The 19744-nt window shown below is 51.6% G+C and overlaps 1 protein-coding gene and 1 long non-coding RNA gene across 11 annotated transcripts in view; one reads left to right on the forward strand and one right to left on the reverse strand.

The window, feature by feature from the left end:
• PRKAG2 (protein kinase AMP-activated non-catalytic subunit gamma 2) overlaps nucleotides 1–19744 on the reverse strand; it is a 355936-nt gene that overhangs the window by 135536 nt on the left and 200656 nt on the right. The window contains exon 1 of one of the 10 annotated variants that reach the window (XM_084787783.1): nucleotides 10385–10962. The exons of the other annotated variants lie outside the window; for them this stretch is intronic. Within the exon in view, the coding sequence (XP_084643909.1) occupies nucleotides 10385–10478 (94 nt within the window). The 5' untranslated portion in view covers nucleotides 10479–10962. Of the gene's footprint in view, nucleotides 1–10384; nucleotides 10963–19744 lie in introns of those variants that run through there. 10 annotated transcript variants of the gene reach the window in all.
• On the forward strand, nucleotides 1635–4226 carry LOC311599337. Its single transcript, XR_014779869.1, has 2 exons — nucleotides 1635–2196; nucleotides 3395–4226. It is a non-coding gene; the product is annotated as an uncharacterized lncRNA (long non-coding RNA).

The following is a 19744-nucleotide window of genomic DNA, read 5'->3' on the forward strand; positions in this document are numbered from 1 at the left end:
GGATGAAGGAGGAGAAAAGAGAGAGGGGGATAAAGCTCGAGGATCGGAGAGGAAGGAAAAGAGGAGGAAGAGGAGGAAGAGGAGGACGGAGGAGAGGAGGCAGAGGGGAAGGGGAGAGGCGAGAAAGGAGAAAAGAGGAGGAGGAGGAAGGAGAGGAAGAAGGAGAAGGAAGAAGAGATGGGGATAGTGGAGAAGAGGAGGGTGTCTCCCTAATGGTTCCTGCCCCCCCAGAGGCCCTGGCTGTCCCTGGCTTATGGGCAGAGGGCCGCTTCTATCATCCAAGTCATCACATTCCAGGCATAGCTCTCACGCTCATGAATGGCCAGGGGCTCAGAGACGCCCCACTCACCACGTCATCCATCACCTTAAAAACCCACTCCAAGAAGAACAAGGCCGGCCACGGTGCACTCAGTGTGCGCACACAAGCGTACAGGGGCGCACAGACTCAGAGGCAGTCCACTGCAGGATGCAGTCAGCCTCATTCTCAGCTACGACAGCCGTGATTCAGACTCAGCCAGGACAGGTCCCACTTCCGTCCTGCACAGCCCCTTTCCAGAACAGTTTTCAAGCATTCTGAAAGGTTTTTTAACTAGTATGATTTGGACAATGTGATCGAATCCATTGAGAATCGCTGTGTGTGCTGTCGCAGGGAGGGGCTGGCCCTAGAGTGGTGAGCCCGGTGTTCCCACAGGACCTCAGAGAATAAGGTAGCACCTCTTCTCCAGCAGACGGCCGGCCTTGCGATATCTGAAGGTTCTCCTTCCTTAGGCTCACTTCCAGGGAAGGCTGTGTCCCATAATACTCCCAAGTCTTCCAGTGCTCCACAGGCCACGACTAGGAGCTCGCCTGTTGTCCTGCAAATTGCATTCCTGCCCTCGAAAAATACTTACAACGCACAGAAAAATGAAGACTGAAAAACTGAGCAACCCAGGTGGGGTGGGGGGAGCCCACCTGCAACTCCAGCACTCAGGAGATGGATGTGAGGTTAAGGTCAGCCTATGGCACACAAGGAGATCGCCTAGAAAACAAAGCAATGCTCCTCCCTCCAACACAAAACAGAACAAAAGGCTGCAGGCAGCCTACCTCGGATAAATTGTGCTTTACCATTAAATGCTTTGGTCCAGCTGAGGCTTGGCACATGAGGAAGGGCCAAAGCCACAGCGGCTCTGAGGACACTGCAGGTGTGTCCCTTCCCGCCTGGTCTTTGTACTCTCGGGTGGGTGCATACAGAGACCTCAGCAGGCGCATCACTGCCTCTCCAAGTCAATCTGGATGCGGAGGGTCCTGCCCCACTCTCATTCTCGTTCACTTTTCTATATCAGGGATGAGATGGTCTATTTTTAGTATGTGGCTGGTATAAGTCAGGGGTTGCTATAGAGACGGTGAGTGGTTACAAACCCAGTGCTGCTCGGGTTCCCAGGCACAGAGAAATCCCAACACAGAGTCCTGACAGGAATGTAGCCTTGGAGGATGGAGTGGCCCTCTCCATGGGTGTTCCCTACCGCTGTCTTCATGAATCGCCATGGGCAGGCTGAGCCTGAGTTTTGCTAGTAGGAAGTGAATATGGACTTGGGAAAAACTAGAGAGATGCCTGGGAATGGATGGCAAAACTCAATCACAGGTGAGGAGAGATTGTTACATTTGTGCAGACCTTGGACAACAGGCAGAGGGGGCTGATGTGCACTGCTGGGAAGCCCAGGGTAGCCGGCAGGGCACCTGCATAGCGCCAGCTAGTGAGGAACTGGATGTGCCGAGACTATGCATTGTTCTGTTGTTTGTTGAATAAGGGTCTGCTGTAGCCAGGCTATGTTCCAACTCACTACATAGCCAAGGGTGACCTTGAACTCCTGATCTTCCTGCTTCTGCCTCTCAAGTGCTGGGACCACAGGCATGAGCGACCCCAATTCTACAGTGCCGGGAGGAATCCAAGGCTCTGTGCATGCGTTTTTATCTGCCTACTGGGCTACATCCCCCCCCCCCCCCACCTTCTAAGGCTGCCTCTGAGTGCACCTCCTACCAGGGGTCCCGGCCTAAGCCCAGCAGACAGACAAATGGCAGGATGAATATGCGAACGAACCTGGAAACGGCTTTTGCTCATCTATGAAGGGTGGGCGTGTCATCTGTGCTCCAGGCAGACTGTGGCCTGCCTGATGACAGGAAGCCAAGCTCCAGGAGACACCGCTGCACACTCACAAGGTATATGGGAAAGAAGCCAGGGAAATTACTGTCTAGCTTTCCAGGCGGGGGGGGGGGGGGGGGGGGAGGGCGTGTTTTGTGATGACTTTGGGGTTGTGAGGCCAGTGGAGGAGGAGACCACGTCCACTGGAAAGACAGTATATTACAGTGCCCAGGAGGAGGGGTGCATCACAGCCATGGAGGGCAGGGATATGAAAGGGGGTATGAGCCCTGGTCAGGAAGCAGAGGGGAAAGGTAAGAGTAGGCAGAGCCTTGGCTCTTGTTTCCAAGGAGAGGAAAGGTAAGGCAGGTCGAGGAGACAAAGACTGGCTTCTGTGGATGTCTGTCTGTCTGTCTGTCTGTCTGTCCGTCCCTGCTCTCTGGAGACTGGAGCTCCATGGAGTAGGTGTACAGAGCCAGGGCTCCAATTGGCTACTGTGTATATAGAAGGGCAGGCTTCTGTCAATCCCCGCTGAGAGCTGGGAACTCTTGGAGGTGGGTAGAGTCCTTCCCTAGTCAGAGAGGCCCATATGCAAGACCATCAAAAGGGTGAGGCCTGGCTCCATCCCCTGCATCACAGAAAAATAACAAAAGATCCAAAATTATCTTCAGTCTAAGCTGCAACACCCATTGGTCTCTCTTGTCTTTACCTTTAATTTCCAAGTATTTTCACCCCATGGCACATGGAGGTTCACTCCTGAGAATGCCAACGGGAGGGCAACTGACTTTGCCTGCAAGATGGGAGACTCTAGAGGAAGGATGTGAGGTCCCCGAGTCTGGGTTCTTCAGGGCCGTGCACCCACACACACGCAGCCCCGGCTGCTCTGCTTCTCTCAGGGCCTCACACACGCAGCCCCGGGTGCTATGCTTCCCTGGGTGTTTCTCAGCCAGGAGGAAGCTGATTTACTTTCTCTAAATGTCACCATCTGCTCACCCTGAAAATCAAGGTCAGGGCTGCCTCTTGTTGGTGGAGTTCTCAGTTCCTCCTCACTGAACTGGGCCACAGAGCATCCTGTCTGAGTGTGTGAGATGAGGGCCTACGGTCACTTCCTCCCATCCAGCCTGAGGAGGAGCACTTTCTCTGCTGATCAAGTCTACATTCTAAAAGGGCTCCACCCTGTGCTAGCTAGTGCCCAAATGATCTATCTGTCTGTCTGTCTGTCTGTCTGTCTACCTACCTACCTATCTCTCATCTATGTATCTATCATCTATTTATTAGTGTACACAACGAAATACTGGACAACAGGCATGCATCTGGGGAGCATATACTTGTCTGTATTATTCTGAGGCTTCTGAGAGTTTCCTCAAAGGCCCATGATGGACCGCCCCATCACAGAGATTGCTTCCGCAGGCCTCTCTCATGGTACCAAGCAGGAAGAAGAGCACTTTGCTCCAGACCATGGGAGTGGCAACTCTGAATTGGCATGACTCCCAGCTAACCGGAAGTTCCTGGGAAGAAGTGTGGATTCACGGTCTCTAAAGAGCCTGCCTTTGCGTTGTGACCTTCTAGATGGGCTGCCATGTGCCGAGTGGGGGCGTCACAGCCCTATGGACCAAGAGACCAAGGTTTGCTGCATGTGGTGGCAAGCGTCTGTGATCTGAGTCCATCTGAGACAGGAAGGAACTGGATAATGAGACTCTATGCAAAAACAAGGGGTGAAAAGGCCAAGGCTGTCCCGGTGGGCTTTGGCCCCTAGCGGCAGCCGCGTGCTATCTGCCTTTGCTTCGTGACTGCTGGATAAGACCCTAAAATGTACGCTGGGCTGTTGGGCCACTCACCCCTCCCAACCTCGAGGCTAGGAATGGGTGGGCACCTACTTCCTGCAGAAAGTGTCTCCACCCCACTGAAGACTGCATCTACGTGCCGAGGAGAGATTCCCCCCTGCTCTGTATCCCGACTCCTGGACAGTCCAGCCACCTTTTCTTTTGGGACTGTATAAGCCCTGGCCATCTCTTTAGGGACCTATGTCTTTGTGAGTAACCTGGGTCTGCATTCTAAAGCATGATGTCTGATGTTTGTACTGAGAGTAAACTAATTTCTTATTTCATAATCGTTATTTGCTTTTTCACATTGACAGAAAAGAACTAGATGTTATATGATTTCCAGGAAGGCTGGCTTATGCTCAGCCTTGTTAAGCGTTTTCTTTCACTTAGGAAATCAACTGTCGTTGGTTTGTGTTATCTCTTCCTGTTCATAGCGGGGCCTTCAAGCACCCCGGGCCCCAGCTCACCAAAGCTCCCCTGTGAACTCATCTGGGGCCATTCACCTGCTTCCTGCTATAGCAGGACTCCCAGCTCTGGGCCTGAGCCAGAGCCCATCACCTCAGTACTTAGTCTGATGGCTACAGTCCCCATTCCCCCTGGGAAGCCGCCTCCAAGCTGAGCCATCTGTGACTGGATCCTTAGGGAGGCAATGCTCCCCTGTGGCTAGGACAACACCCAACCCTTGCCTAAGAAGTTTAGAGAAAAGCAGCAGTGCCCACAGAGGCTTGGGGCCAAGGATACAGGGTGGTGTGAGAGCTCAGTCGTGCCTCTGAGAACACTCAGTGTTGACTTGTTCTTTAGAATGTTCGGGAACTCACATGTTTTCTCTCTCTCCTCAGTTCCTGGAGCAGAGGGATGGGTTCTGCTCGCTTCCTGCAGGACCTGAGCTTTTGCGTTTTTCCAAGACACAGGCATCTTGGATGCATGGCTCTCTGTTGGCCAGGCTTATCTCACAGATTGTGGTGACAGGATCAGGGACGGACTGCGGCCCTGAACTCATGCCTTTTCCTAAATCATCTCCCCCACCCCGTTCCTCCACTGCCCCCCAACCCACCTCAGTGCTGTAAGTGCCTTGCAGTGTTTCTGGGCACCTGGGATGGGAGCAGGAAAGGGAAAGGTCAATTGGGCATTGTCTCCTTCCTCTCCGTTCCTTGGCCTCGCAGCCATCACTGTCCTGAGCTGCTATGCCTGAACCGCCTGAGGGAAGGCACCTCAGCTCCTCTGCTCCTTGCCGCTGACTAGCGACTTGGCTGGAGTTGGCTGTCCCAGCAGCCTCCGTCTGCAGGGAAATGGCCGGTGGCACGCTTCCAGACTCAGGCCAGAGTGAGGGGGACAGGAGCTGGGCCTCGTGCCTCTGGGCTCATAGCCTAAGCTGCCAGTGGCTGACTCCTGGTCCCAGACACCACTCCGTTGGCCGCCGGAGTGTTACTGTCCTCCCAGGAGACGGGGCTCATCCTAACAGAACGGTTCACTATGTCCGGAGTCTTCTATGTGGCACAGAAGGAATGGACACCAGGCCTGGGCAGAGAGCAGGCTCGCAGAGGCACGCAGCAGAAGGAAGGGTAGAAGCTCAGCTCAGCCCTCTCCCCGCTGTAGGTTTAGCCACGGTTCCTACAGTCAGTACTGAAGCGCTCTTCTCCAGACCCTCAGGGCTTCCCTCTCACTGGTACAGTCCTGTCCTCACCCATTAAGATGGTGTTAAGTGCTCAACTATGCTTCCTTCTGACCCCCGCTACACCGGCCTGCAGGTGGTCCCAGGGACACCGAGTCTTACTTCACCACTGGCCTGGATCTTTCCACCTGGCGCAAGGTTCTGACCACAGGCTGCCTCCCCCTTATGGTGATGCCCAGGGTGCCTATCCTTCACCCTCTCTCTAGATGTCACGGCTACCCTCCCTATCCTACAGCAAAATCCCATCCATCTGTCAAAACAAGTCAGTCACAAAGGGACGCGTGCCGCACGGTTCCACTTTTGTGTGTGGTGAGGGAGGCCAGGGGCCGAGGTTGGCTGTCTTCTTCTCTCTGAACCTGGAGCTCATGGATTTGGCTAGATTCCACACCTAGGATCTGCCTGTCCTCTGCCCTGCCACACCCAGGGTTGGGGGGTTACAGATGTGCAGCGCCCCTGGCTTTTACACGGGAGCTGGGGATCTGAACACAGGACTTCATGCTTGACTGCAGGCACTGTATCTGCTGATCAGCCTTTCCCATGATTCCACTGCCATGAGGAGTTGAGAGATGTCTAATTAAAAGAGACAGGAAGTGGAGTGAGGGTGGCCAGGGACTGCAGTGTGGGATGAGGAGTTTAATGGGTGCAGAACTCTGGTGGATCATGAGAAGCCCCACGATGGACAAGGGGGCTGCTGCAGAGCAGTGTGAGCACCCTCTGTGCGTCCGAGTCACAGGCTGCTGTGTGGTGGAGACAGCAAATGCTGTGTTATGTATATTCTGCCATCACTGGTTGTCTACTCTCATGGGGCTCTAAGCCCTACACAGGACTGACTGGCTTGCTTCTGCATCCTCAGAGCTGCAAGGGGTCCGGCAGAGTGGATCCAGCGGACCTGGCAGGATATGGGGACTGGCTGGGCCTGGAAGTGGGTACCACTGTGCATTCTCCTGTGTACAATGTACTGAAAACTCCCACTTTGAAAAGTTAAAAACTGCGTTGGGGTACTTACATAAAATTTACTTCAGGACACTAGAAGACAGGGCCGGCAGGTGGCCAGGGTCGGGGTGAGGGACTAGAAAGGCCGAGTGAGGCCCGTGGTGGGAGAGTGTGTCGTGGAGAAAAGGACAGAACATCAGGCCTTGCTTCTCAGCCCTGGCCTCTGAGGCACAGCTTTTGACGTTCTTCTAGGGCCACATGCAGTCAAGGTCTGTGGCATGTGAGTGGGACCAGACAGCTGTGCCAGCAGGGCTTGCCGATGTAGAGGAGAGCACCTGACAGGGAAGGGACCGGTGCTGCTCACCAAGCCATGGCACGACCCTGCTGAGCTGGGCTGGGGCGGAGCCATGGGTAGTCACAGGCTGGGTCTCAGGCCCATCAGGTTTTACTTAATTCTGCCCATCACAGCAGGGGGGTGGAAACAGGGATGTGTCACTTGTCCCTTATCTGATTAGTACTGCGCTGTCCTGATCTCCCTATACATTACTGCTGTTATCAGCACAGGCTCTTTGTTGACATATTGGGAGCTCTCTCTACTGAAGAGACTTTCTGTCGGGCATGCATAGCACGGAACTCCATGGGAAAGTCTTGCCTTTGTGCAGCTGTGGCACAGTCCATGTGAAGTTTCATGGTGGGCCCAGCACCTTGTGACTCAGAACTGTCCAAAAGGATTCCATGACTGGCCCAGCTGGTCAGCTTTCCAGTGATAGCCTCGTACTTCCTGATGAGAGACCACCCACTGCTCAACGTCATCACCTCAGTGACAGTGGGCAGACCTGAGCCCCCTGCTCATCCTATTCAGTTGTTCCGGGAAGCCACGCGGCTCTCAGGACAGCTGTGTGGAGGCGTGTGGCTGTGCACGTGTGCATAGATGCACATGTGAGTGTGGACGATGTCTGTAAGTTCATGGGCCTATGGATTTGCATACATGTGTATGTGTGCATGTTCATGTGTGTGAGACAAAAGCATGCCACTTGGCTGAAGAATAAGAAAGACATTGGATGAAATGAAGTGGATCTTGTCCCTACAGGGAGTAGCTCTGCATGTTGGGATTAGAGGGACAACAGTCTCTGTAGAACATGTGTCCTGGGTACTTTTATGTCAACTGGACACAAGCTAAAGTCATCGGAGATGGGGGAAACTCCATTAAGAAAATGCCTTCATTAGATCGGACTGTAGGGTTGGGCAGTGAAGGTGCACACCTCTGACTCCAGCAATTGGGAGGCAAAAGCAGGTGGATCTCTATGAGTTGGAGACCAGCCTGGTCTACAGAGTGAGTTGCAGGACAAGCTACACAGAGAAACCCTGCCTCAACAAACAAACAAAACAAAACGCCAGGCTGTAGACAAGCATTAGTGATTGTCTGGGGAAGGGCCAGCTCATTGCGGGCTGTTCCAGCCCTGGGCTGATGGTCAGGGGTTCAATAAGAGAACAGGCTGAGCAAGCCATGGGGCGCAAGGCAGTAAGCAGCATCCTCCCCAGCCTCTGTTTCAGCTCCTGCCTCCAGGTTCCTGCCCTGGATGAACAGCTATATGACGTGTAAGCCAAATAAACCCTTTCCTTCCCAACTTGCTTTTTGGTCATTCTGTTTCATCACAGCAATAGAGACCCTGCCTAAGACAGCAGTCCAGCAGCAGAGGCAGGTGCTTTCTCTGGGGACCCAGGGAATAGGCAACAGGCAGGCACCTCCAACTCCCACGGAAGAAAAGGCATGTGTGGAATTCCCCATGGAGGAAAGGACACAGAGCCAAGCCCCAAAGTGGTACTTCCTAGACAGCCAGAGCAACCTCCTTGGAAAGGGGTGTCTGAGGCTATCATTTTTTCACCAGAGAAGGGGCAGGGCTGAAGACCACAGTTTGAACTGTGGGGGGACATGTTTCCCCAGAGACCAGGAAGTCCTGGGTGGAGACCTGGATGGTCTTGTGGAATGGGCTGAGTTAGCCAAGCTGAGTGAGGAGGAAGCTTCCTCTATAGTTCATGGTTTTTTCCTTTCACTCGGTGGGTCCAGGCCTGGCATGGTGGAGCAGCTACCCAGCCCTTAGTTCAGTCTGATGCTAACTAAAGGAAAAACCTAGAGTCCAGAGCCCTGGCACCTGACCCTACGTCAGCCAGAGCAGATGGGCAGCACTGAGCTGCACTGGGCCCCACGCTCCGAGAGCCCCTGCGTCCCCGACCCGAGGGGAGAGCTGGCCTTTGCATGAAAGCTCTTAGGATACTTGGTGGAGATGAAAGTATTATTTCTGATCTCAGCAGCTTAGAAGATGGGATGACAGCCAGCTCTCACACACCAGGGCAGAAACCACTGTCTGCCACACACCAGGCGTTTAATAACAGGTCTGCTTGCCTGTCCCCATTAGCAAAACTAGACTTTTAGTTCAATAATAGGGTCAGATTTAATTCTGTAGTAAATGAGTATTTACTTGTTATCTAAAATGAGTCTTGTTTTTAGACGAATCACTGACTGTCTTCTCTCCTCCTCCTGCAGCTGTGTCAAACACCCAATCCCTCCGTAGATTCTCCCTAGCACTAAATGGGAGTCTATTCTTTGGTTCATTTTCCAGATTATTTTTCTTTCATGAGCCTGGAAACTCCTTGACTCCAGGGGTCCCCATCATCTCCATGGTGGCCCTCCTCAGGAGCCCCCATCATCTCCACAGTGACTTTCCTCAGGAGCCCCCGTCTCCATGGTGGCCCGCCTCAGAACACTAAGCTCTCCAGAGCATTGTTGCATCAGAAGAAGCAAGAGGAACTATTAGCCTGTGACAAACTCCTACCACTTGAAATGTCACATTCTACTTTTTTTTTTTCCCCCTGAGACAGGGTCTCATGTAGCCCAGGCTGGCCTTGAACTTGATATGCGACCAAAGATGACACTGAACTTTTGATCCTCCTACCTTCAGTTGCCAAGTGCTGGGATTACAGTTGTGTGTCACCATGCCCAGTTTTACTCAGTGCTGGGGATTGAACCCATGGATTCATACAGGCCAGGCAAGCACTCTATCAATTGAGTCGAACTTCCAGCCCCAGCCTCAGATTCTTAAAACATGACAGCTGACACCCAGGGTTGAGTGGTCACACATCATCCGGGTCCCTCTGAAGTACGGAAACCTGAACTCCACCTATGTCACTCCATATGGACCGAACATACCACCAGCCTTGCGCAGCAGCAGGTCCCTGAACCGAACCCCAGCTATGTGGCCAACTCTCCCAGCTATGCTGATCTCAGCCTCCTGACAATGGATCCCAAAAGCAGTTTCTCCCCAAGGGACACAAAAACAGGCAGAGGTATCCCCCCCTCCCCCACTCACCTCCCCCTTACCCCTCCCCACAACTATCCCTCAATCCTTCAGATCTCTTGCCAGAGACCAAGGAGGTGGAGTCCCTCTCTCTTAACAGATGGGTTTCTGTCCACACACATTTCATTTGCAACAACACAGGCTCACAGTTTCGACTCATCCTCACTTTTCTTTAAGCCACTGTTTTTTCCTAAACCACTAACAGTCCCTATTGATCCCTAAAGCACACGGAGCCTGGTGGGCTGGAGAAAGAAAATAGCTTTAGGAAGAGTGACGATGCTGGCCGGGCAGTTCCTAGGAGCAGCACAGCCTTTAGTTAGTAGTCACCCTCTCACCTTAGTCATTGCCTCATGGGTATGCCCGGAGCAAGGAGCAGCAGCTGACCATAGTCACACATGTGTACATAGGCACATGCGTATGCATGCACACGCATGTACACATGAATCATAGGATTAGTAGAGACATAGAAAGGACAGGATCCTACCAAAGAGGCCATGGGGCTCCGACTGGCGCCGCTGTGTGCTTCGGTTTTGGTCCTTGGGTTTCTTGCTGCCCCTCAGACTTCCAAAGCGCTTCATGAGTCACTGCGGCCACAGAAGCGGTAACAGGTGAGCATAGCAGGACGTGAAGAACCCGCCTGAGCCTCAGCTGGGGAAGGGGCTCACCAGAAGGGGAGCATCAGCTGGCAGGTGCGGGATACCTGGGAGCCACAGCTTACCGCTGTGAGAGGCAGTCAAGCTCAGACACAGCCTGTGGGCCAGCCGAGTGTCCTCACCAGAGTCTCTGGGGTTAGTATAAGATGAGGGTTGCACCTCAGGACCAGCCTTGCAGCCACAGGTAATCACTGCAGTTTCCACTCAGGTCCCTCAGACTCCCAAGAAGAGCCGTCCTGACAGGCAGCACCTCTCCTCTCCCGGCAGTGTCAGTCTTGCCTGTCCTTAAGTAGGCAAGAAGCCACCGCAGGCATGAACAGAACGTTGCAGGGGATCTGTTTGTGTAGTTAAGGTCACCGGCTCACTGACAAGCTCCGGGTTATTTATTCTCTTTAAACTTAAAGCAGGAGGGGAGCCCAAGTCGGCAGAGCCGGCACTAGCCTGCTAGTCATGTGCAGATCTGCGTGATGTCTCTTTAAGAAGACTGTAAAAGGAAACCACCCTGTACAGACAATTCTTGGCACCAATTGGCCAGAGCGCATTCCCATTATGACATGACATCACACAACTATTTTGATGCATGTGCTTGTGGGTTCTGAGAGCTAGAAGGCTCCAGAGGCTGTCCCGAGGAGAGGCCCCGAGAGCTAGACGCTGCTGAAGCCTTCTCCGGCCCTCGCTCCGCTAGGGAACACAGAGAGATCTCCTTCAAGGAGACACAGGGCTGCCCTAGGACTCAGCAGAAGGCCTCAGACAAGCAGGGAGCCCGACTCAGCCAAGAATTCACAGCAGAACTCAGAATTTGGAGGGGATCTCACTCAACTCCTCCTATTGCAGATGTGGAGATTGAGGTTCAGGATGGGGCTGTGACTCACCCAAGCTCCTGAAGGCATGACGCCTTTAGTTCATACGTGTGTTGTAAGTAAGAAAGAGGGTCAAATGCCAGAGAGGGGAACAAACATGTTTTGTTTTTTTCTGATAGCTTTTACTGTGGAAAAGTTACTTGCTCTGTCACTAGGTAGCCTTGTGGTCCTGAGGAAGTCCCTTCTCATCTGTGGGACCCAGTTTTTTACCTTCGTTAGCCAGGATGAGACCAGGCTGACAGGACTTCAACTCTTAACAGTCTGGGGTAGAGAGACGGCTCAGTGGTTCAGAGCACGCACTTTGTACTGTTCTGTCAGAGATTCTGAGTTCAGTTCCCGGCACATGCCATGGCAGGTGGATTACAGCCACCGATTAACCTTCCAGCTCCAGGGGAATCAGATGCCCACTTCTGGCCTTCATAGGTGCTTGCACTCACAGGCACAAACCCACACTCAGGCACATGTAAATATAATTAAAAAACAAAACAAACAAAGAAACAAAAAACAAGTTCCAGTAATGTGAACTAATGGCAGTGCTATCTGTGTGGCTTCTCCCCCAATTAATCAGTTACCTGAGGGTTTAGCTAACTGGCCCCCTGCGGAAGATGATTAGCTTGGGTCTTCTCAGCTCCCTGTTTAGATGGTCTCACCTTCAAAAAACTGTGCGGAGAGTATAGAGGGGGACAGGGGTGGGGGGCACCCAACCTGCGAGGAGGACCTACAGCCACAGAAGCCATGGCACGTTCAAATCACTCTCTCTGGCAGAGGTCAGCTCACTGTGCAGCCCCGTGAGGAAACGATGGATCCCTAACCAGAGCAACAGGCTGTAGAAGAAGCTTGAGGGAGCTTGTTAAGAGGGCCTCTTCCGAGATGAGGGAGGCCCAGGATGCCACATAGGAGGGGTGTTAAGGTTTGAATGTGGGCAGTCCCTCACAGGCTCCTGACTGAGGTCCCTCACTCAGTCTCTGGCCAGCAGAAGTGTTGGGGGAAGGCTACAGGACCTTTGAGTTTTGGAGTCTAGCTGGTGGAGTAAGTGGCTGGGGCCGAGCCTTTGTTCTGGTTCTGACCTGCTTTGTGGCTGCCCCATGTCATGTGGGCAAAGTGCTGCCTCACATCCCCACTGGATGCTTTCCCCACCACGGTGAACTGAAATCCCTTAGAAACTAGGGGCCCAAATAAAGACTTCCTCCCCACAGTAGCCTGTCAGGTGTTTAGTCACAGCCAGTAGAAGAGCCTCTCTCACCAGCTAGCCCTGACTATAGGAACATTAGTGTTGCACTGGATGCTGAGGCTGGTGAATCACTGTAAGGCCTGAGCCAGTCCTAGGACACTGCGGGGGTTGTCCCCACTTTCCCACATGAGCCCCTTGTTCCAGTCATGATTGGCTGGTTTCCATTCTTGAGGTATGCTTTAGATTTTTCAAAGCTGCAGGCATGGCTGGTTCAGTACTTTGCTATAAGAAGGCAGTCTCTCAATGGCTAGGTGTCAGTATACTAGCGGGGTGTCTCCTTGGTCACAGGATAGTGACCTAAACTCGCTGTGATTAAATCTGCAAAGAATGAAGTGGGGGAGATTCTGGAATTTCACATTTAGGTTCTTAAATTTTTTAATAAACTCTGCTTAAAACAAAGTTAAACTTTTCTCAGTTTAAAAATAGTGACCCAGACATGGTGGTATAAACCTTTAACTCAGACAGGAGGATCATGAGTTCCTGGCCAGCCCTCCAAACAAAAATGCAAAAAAGAGACAAATAATAACCTAGTAAAGAAAATAAGTAGCAAATGCAAAGATCTGTCTGGCAGAACCGCTGAACAACATGAGGAGGAGCCATGCTTGAATAAAAGATTATGTGAAAAACGTTGAAATATTTTTTAACGTGTGTGTGCATGCATGCACAAGAGGGCAAGTGTGTGTGTGTGTGTGTGTGTAGGCAAGAGGTTGATGTTGGCTGCCTTCCTCTAGTTTTTAAGACAGAGTCTCTCACTGAACCTGGAGTAGGGAATTTGCTAGAGTAGGGGACCGCCAGTGAGCCCCCAGGATCCCTCTATTCCTCCTCAGTATGAGGACTCTGGGTCCAGCTTTTGATGTGGGTTCTGGGGATCCAAACTGAAGTCCTTGTGCCTGTGGGATGGCACTTCCCTGACTGAGCCATCTCCCCAGCCAACAACGTAAATCCTCTCACACTAGAAAATAAGCAGAGTATGTGGAAAGTAAGGTCTCAGGGCTTAGTGACTAAGCAGATGAGTGTCAGTTCATAAGGAAAATAAACAGCCGATGAAGGCAGACATGACGGATACTCAACAAGTGGTCATTAAACTGGGGGAATGATCTGGGCAGCTGCTGATTGAGGGGATTTGGGTGCTGTAAACCACTCAAAGACACCCCTGTTCTCCAAGAACGGTATTTTCATTATCAAAAGAATAACTACCATTTACCAAGTCTCTGGCAAGCCAGACAAGGTGCTGGGCAATGTAACAGTTGTCATTTCTTTGCGTCCCTGTGAAGACTGAAGGGCAGGCATCAATAGTGTGCCACTGCTGAGAGAGAGAGGAACAGCTTGGTAGGGTTACACGGCTGACAAACTGGGGCAGGGAGCACAGACTTGAACCTCCACTCCCAACCATCCCGCCTGCATGCACACGAAACAACATCAGGGCCCAAGGTCAAAGCCCTCTCTGGCTCCTCCAGGCCTTGTCTCAGTGAGTTTCTTGGAAGACAGAGAACAGGCAAGAGTTTACATTCTTCATGTTCACCTTTGACCTTCAGGCTGTAAAGTTTAAAGGCAAAAGAGTCAGCCCTGAGAGCTTTGATTTGCACCCATGTGGACCTTACAGGCCTGAACATCCCCATGGGAGGGTTACCGACCTGCTTGCAGGTGAACCCTGTGTCTGAAGTGCCAAGAAGTGCTCACAACTTTGCTCTGAATTTACCCCACAAGGGCATTTGGGGTCTTTGTTGGGGATTCTAAGAATGTGACCAATTAGGTGAGGGGGATAAAAAGAATTCCATGTCCTTCTGGGTCACTGGCTGCTCCCGAGGGAGGGGCGTGGGGAGACGAGGAGGACTCGGCTCGGTTCAGCCGCAGGTGTTTCTGCCTGGCATGGATGTCTACAAGAATGCAGTTGGGGGAGAGGAAAGCTTTGAAAAGAAAGATGGAAGAGCTCCAGGATGACACTGTACTTTAAAGTGGCTCCGGGTCTTTACAGCTCATGCCTTAAAAAGCAGAGTCCTGAATGCCACAAACCGGGAACAAGAGCGAGGCTGGGGACAGCAGATGTTCTCACAGGACAGCATTCTCATGCCACTCCTATAAGATGTGGAGAGACGTGTAAAGCGAGGTGATTTACATCATATTTCTTTTTTCTCCTTTTCGTGTGTGTGTGTGTGTGTGTGTGTGTGTGCATGTATGTTAGTATATTTTGCATACTTGTGGGTGCATGTGTGTCAAGGCATGTGCTTGTGTGTATAGATGTAAAAACCTCAGGGTGGTGTTGGCAAGCATACTCAATAGCATTCCCACCTCCTACACTGAGGCTGATCGCTCAGTCACACCTGGGGCTCATCGATAGGGCTCTATGGCCAGCTTGCTGAGGGGCCCCGCCTCTGCCTTCTGGGGCTAGAGTTCCAGGTGGCCCCCACCACCCATCATTTACATGGGCTTTGGGGATCCCAACCCCAGTCTTCATGCTAGCACACCAAGTCCTTAACCACGGGGTCACCTTCCCAGCCCATGGCTGTAGGGGTTGTTTTATTTTTGGTTTCTTCGGAACAGAGTTTTTCTTGTAACCCTGGCTGTCCTGGACTTGCTTTGTAGACCCGGATGGCCTTGAACTCACAGAGATGGCCTGCCTCTGCCTCCCGCATGCTGGAATTAAAAGCGTGCACTATCATGCCTGGCCAAACTATCTTTTTTCTTTTTTTCTTTTTGTTTTTCAAGACAGGGTTTCTCTGTCCTGGACTCCCTTTGTAGTCCAGACTGGTCTTGAACTCACAGAGATCCACCTGCCTCCCTGAGTGCTAGGATTAAAGGCATGCACCACCTCACCTGGCTAAATTAACACATTTTAAATTAAAATAGAATTACAGCACTGTCCTCCCTCCCTTTTCTCCCAGGCATCCTCCCCTTCAACCCTTCCCTTGCCCCCCTCCTCTCAAGTTGATAGTCTCTTTATTGTTCCTACACATAATGTATATACACAAACAGGTAAATCCAACCTGCTGGGTCTTGGTTTCAGGTCTGGCCACTTTGTACTGTCCCTGAGAGAGGCTAATTCTCCTCCTCCCAGTGTCATTAGTGGCGTGAAGTTCTTTGCCTAGGAGTGGGACCCCATGAAAATGCCTACCTTCCTCGTTAGCACGCCTTTTGGTATGGCCACTGTTCCTGTTTTGTTTATGCAACATTTCTAGGAGACTGCTTCACAGCAGACTTCCTCAATTTCTGGTTCTTACAATTTTCCGCCCCCTCCTCCTGAGCCCCACATCGTACTCCATAGACACTTGCTAGCAATGCTCGTTGCTACCTAGTCACAATAGCCAGGAAATGAAACGTCTTTCAACCGATGACTGGATAATGGAAAGCTGGTACACGTACACAATAGAATACTATTCGGCCATAAGGGAAAACGAAACATGATATTTACAGGTAAATGGATGGACCTAGAAAATGCATGCACGCACGCACACACACACACACACACACACACACACACACACACGCATGCACTCGTGCACATGAGCACACAGTTCTTAGCTCCAAATTTTCAGTATAAATGTAGCTCTCACCTCATTAAAGAAATTTCTCTTTATAAGAATAGAGACCATGCCAGAAGAGCATCAGAACCAGCACTACTGGAGGAGACCTGGCCGGTGGCTCAGCAGCAGTGAAGTGACCCAGGGAAGCAGGCAGAGTGTCCTGGGAATAGCATGGCCTGTCCCTGGGGAATGCATAGGCTGACTGTCTTGGAGCTCAGGGAAGGACTGTGACAGCTCTGTGACCTTTGCAGTCACGCACTGCACTGCAGTGGGCCACAGGATATTCACAGGCTTAGTTCTTAACCCCAATGTGCAGATCTTATAGGTGGGGTGGATGCCACCAGGTCTACTGCAGCAAAAACAGTTAAAAGCCAGGCTCTTCAATAGATGGGAGTGCTGAGGCAGGAGAGGTCATAGTCGCTATAGACAGGCAGAAGTGGGGGTGCTCAGCATTGCATATCAGTGTATTTAGGAGGAGTGCTCTCATGCTGGGGGACAGCACATACTGCAGACCACACCTCTGTATTGTGGGCAGTGAGCCACTGTTACAGTGCTGAGAGCCGTCTGGTGACCCTGTAACCTGTTTCACCCTTGGAGGGTCCCCGAAGGTGACTGACTCTGCTCCCACACATTGGAGGCTTGCTAAGAATTAGAGACACCTGCTGTCCAGTAAGCTGGGTGTGCCTTAGCCTACCCAGCCAGAGTCTACCCACAACTGGGTCAATTGTTCTTGGGGTCGCTATGGATACCAGAGTGGCTATCCCATTCCACTTATATCCTAAAAAACATCATCCACACGTGACTGTGTAGATGCCACTCTGAGAGCTTTAGCCTCATCAGGCCACGTGGTTAGGGACAGTTTCTTCCTCTTACTACTGGAAGTCCGTGGAATGCCCAGAGACGGTCCTTGGATTAAAATTATATTTCAGAAAAGTCCTGAAACCTTCAGCACCACTGAAGCAACTACTCCAGACACCGTGACAGATTTCACTAACACTGTCATAGGGACGTGGAGAGGAGAGCAGCAGCTTAGACTTGGGGTGCATCATCTCATATGACCACATAGCCCACTCATGAGAAGGGCATCTCTTGTGTTAGAGCTGCTGAGGCCTGGGGACCACATGCCCCACTACCCAGAGGTCACAATGCACATGTCCTGTGTGGACAGACTTCCCCAAAGCACTTTCCTGTGTTTTCACCATAGGAGGACGAGGTCAGCTGCTACTGTTGAATTAGGGATATCCAGGGACACAGGTTCATCAGAGCTTCCAGGACTCTGAAGTGGCCTAGGAGAGAGAGGGAATCCTTGATCTGCTCCACAGTCCAGGTGAAGTTAGGAGCCAGCAGCTGTTTCTCTGTGGCAAGGACGTAGGAAAAGCAACTGAGGACACACCAACAAAAATCCCACTCTCAACCCTTCAAGGGGTGTGACCCTCACAGGGTCTGAAAAGCACCCAGGTTTCTGAGAGTCTGCTGCCAATCAAAACCTTGGGGTGTGAGGTACAGCTTCCCTTGGAGCAGGGAGCAGTGTGTACACGGGCCAGAGCACTCCTGCAGCTTGCAAAATAGTGTGTCATATTTCACGGAGAGTTCTAAAGGTCGAGTTGCGCGCTTGGTTCTTAGTGAGCTTGCCCTTGGGGGGGGCCTCCCCTACTCCTTCGTTAGGGGCTGTGTTTGAGTCACACCTCTGATGCATGGCCGGCCCCACCTGACTCAAGCCACCATGTGGCTGCGAGTCACCCCAGAACACTCAGGGTCACACCTAGCCTCGTGGCGCCTAGGGGAACTGGAGTTGGGAGAATGTGAGTGACAAGAGAGTGTTTATTTTGGCAAAGATCAAGCACCTCGGTTCACCCGGCTCAGCTCACGCCAATGACATCTAAGCCCACTGAGATTTGATAGTGGCCACAGAGGATCTGACTGTTAAAAGCACAGAGAAATGCTGAGGGCTTGCTGTGCAAGCATGAGAGCCTGGGCTAGGATCCCCAGAGGCCACACACAAAGCCAGAGGTGGTTGTGCATGCCTGTACTCACAGCACGGAAGAGAGCAGAGACAGGAGGATTGCTGGGACTTGGGACTTTCTGGTTACCAGTGTAGCTGAACCCACACTGAGCCCCAGCCTAGTTCATTGAGATATTCTGTCTCAAGGGAATAAAGCAGACAGACGTACAGGAAGACAGCTGATACTGACCTCTGCACATATTCCTGTGGGGCGTATAGAGAAGTGAAAACCTACAGCAAGAATTATTTCCAACTAAAATGTGTAAAACCTGAAGCTCTCTGAGAGTCTTGAAGGGGCATCATGTGCCCATGCAAGGCTCTCAGGGTCCTTTTTCAGTCCTTTCTTGGGGTCCTTGTATTCTCGAGTTGGCAGGTACCCACTTATCAAGATCTCTGTAAAAGCATATCAGGCCCAAGGCTCCAAAGGTCCCAAAGACAAGAGGGAAGGACAGAGATCAGCTGTGTTTGGCCCAGAGGACAGATCCTGGGTGTAGAGGGCCCTGGAGCAGTGTATCTAGGGGCCAGACAGCATACATTCTGATTAAAGCAACAACATACAATAGGAATGCACCCCAGCTGTGGATGAGTGAATAAGGTTTATAAGTTCCCAGGCTAGGCCAAAAGCCAGCATCTGGCTGGCCCAAGCTCACCTTCCAGGCACCTGGGCAGGGATGCTGCTTTCTGGGACCCCAACTACTTCTGCACATATTCATCTAGAAATTTAACATGAGGTCTACACTGACGTCTGCTTTGACTGGTTTCTTCTCAAAGTGAAATAAGTGATAAAAAGAGACTGACAGGAAGGTTCAGGTCAGGTGTAACCCCTGAGAGAAACCTGAGTCCAGTACAGGCCTGCAATCTTGAGGGACTTACATGGTTTTTCAACCACTTTTCCTATAACACAGCAGGCTCAGCCCATTCAGAGGTCAGAAACATCCCATAAGTTGATGCCGATGGCAGCTGCTGTTCCCACTGCCTGTGCCCTCATCTTTGCTGGTGTCCCCTGCCCCTCCATCTCTACTTTAGTGTCATATTCTGAGACTAGCTGTAGTCACTGGTACCTGTCTCTTACTCCTCTCCCCTTCCTTCATCCCAGCCACTTTGAATGCCTACCTGGAGCAAGCAAGGGGCAACACATTAAGGGAGCTCTGGTCACTGTCAAAACCAAACTTCTTGTGCGTCAAAGGATTTCACCAAGAAAGCAGTGATGATGCTGAGGAGATAATATTTGTAAGACATCTGCAAAGTGTTCACCATTCAGAATTCCTACAGACTAGTAAGAAAAGACAGAACAGGCAGGAGGGGCTGGAGGTGGCTCAGAGGTAAAGAGCGCTAGCTGCTCTTTCAGGAGACCTGGCTTCAGCTGCCAGCACACTCTCATCAGGTGGCTCACAACTGTCCATAACTCTGGCCTTTGCAGGCACTTGCATGCATGTGGTGCAAATAACCTGTGCGTCCCTCCCCTCAATGAATCTTGAATCTTTTTTTAAAAAGGGAAAGAAGCTTCATCAGATATTTCCCCCAAAGAAGAGCAACAGGGTCACACACATGCTTGAGAAGCTAGCTGTTCATGGGAA

Source organism: Acomys minous (genome assembly GCF_964271855.1).
Source record: "Acomys minous genome assembly, chromosome: 6".
Taxonomy (NCBI): domain Eukaryota; kingdom Metazoa; phylum Chordata; class Mammalia; order Rodentia; family Muridae; genus Acomys; species Acomys minous.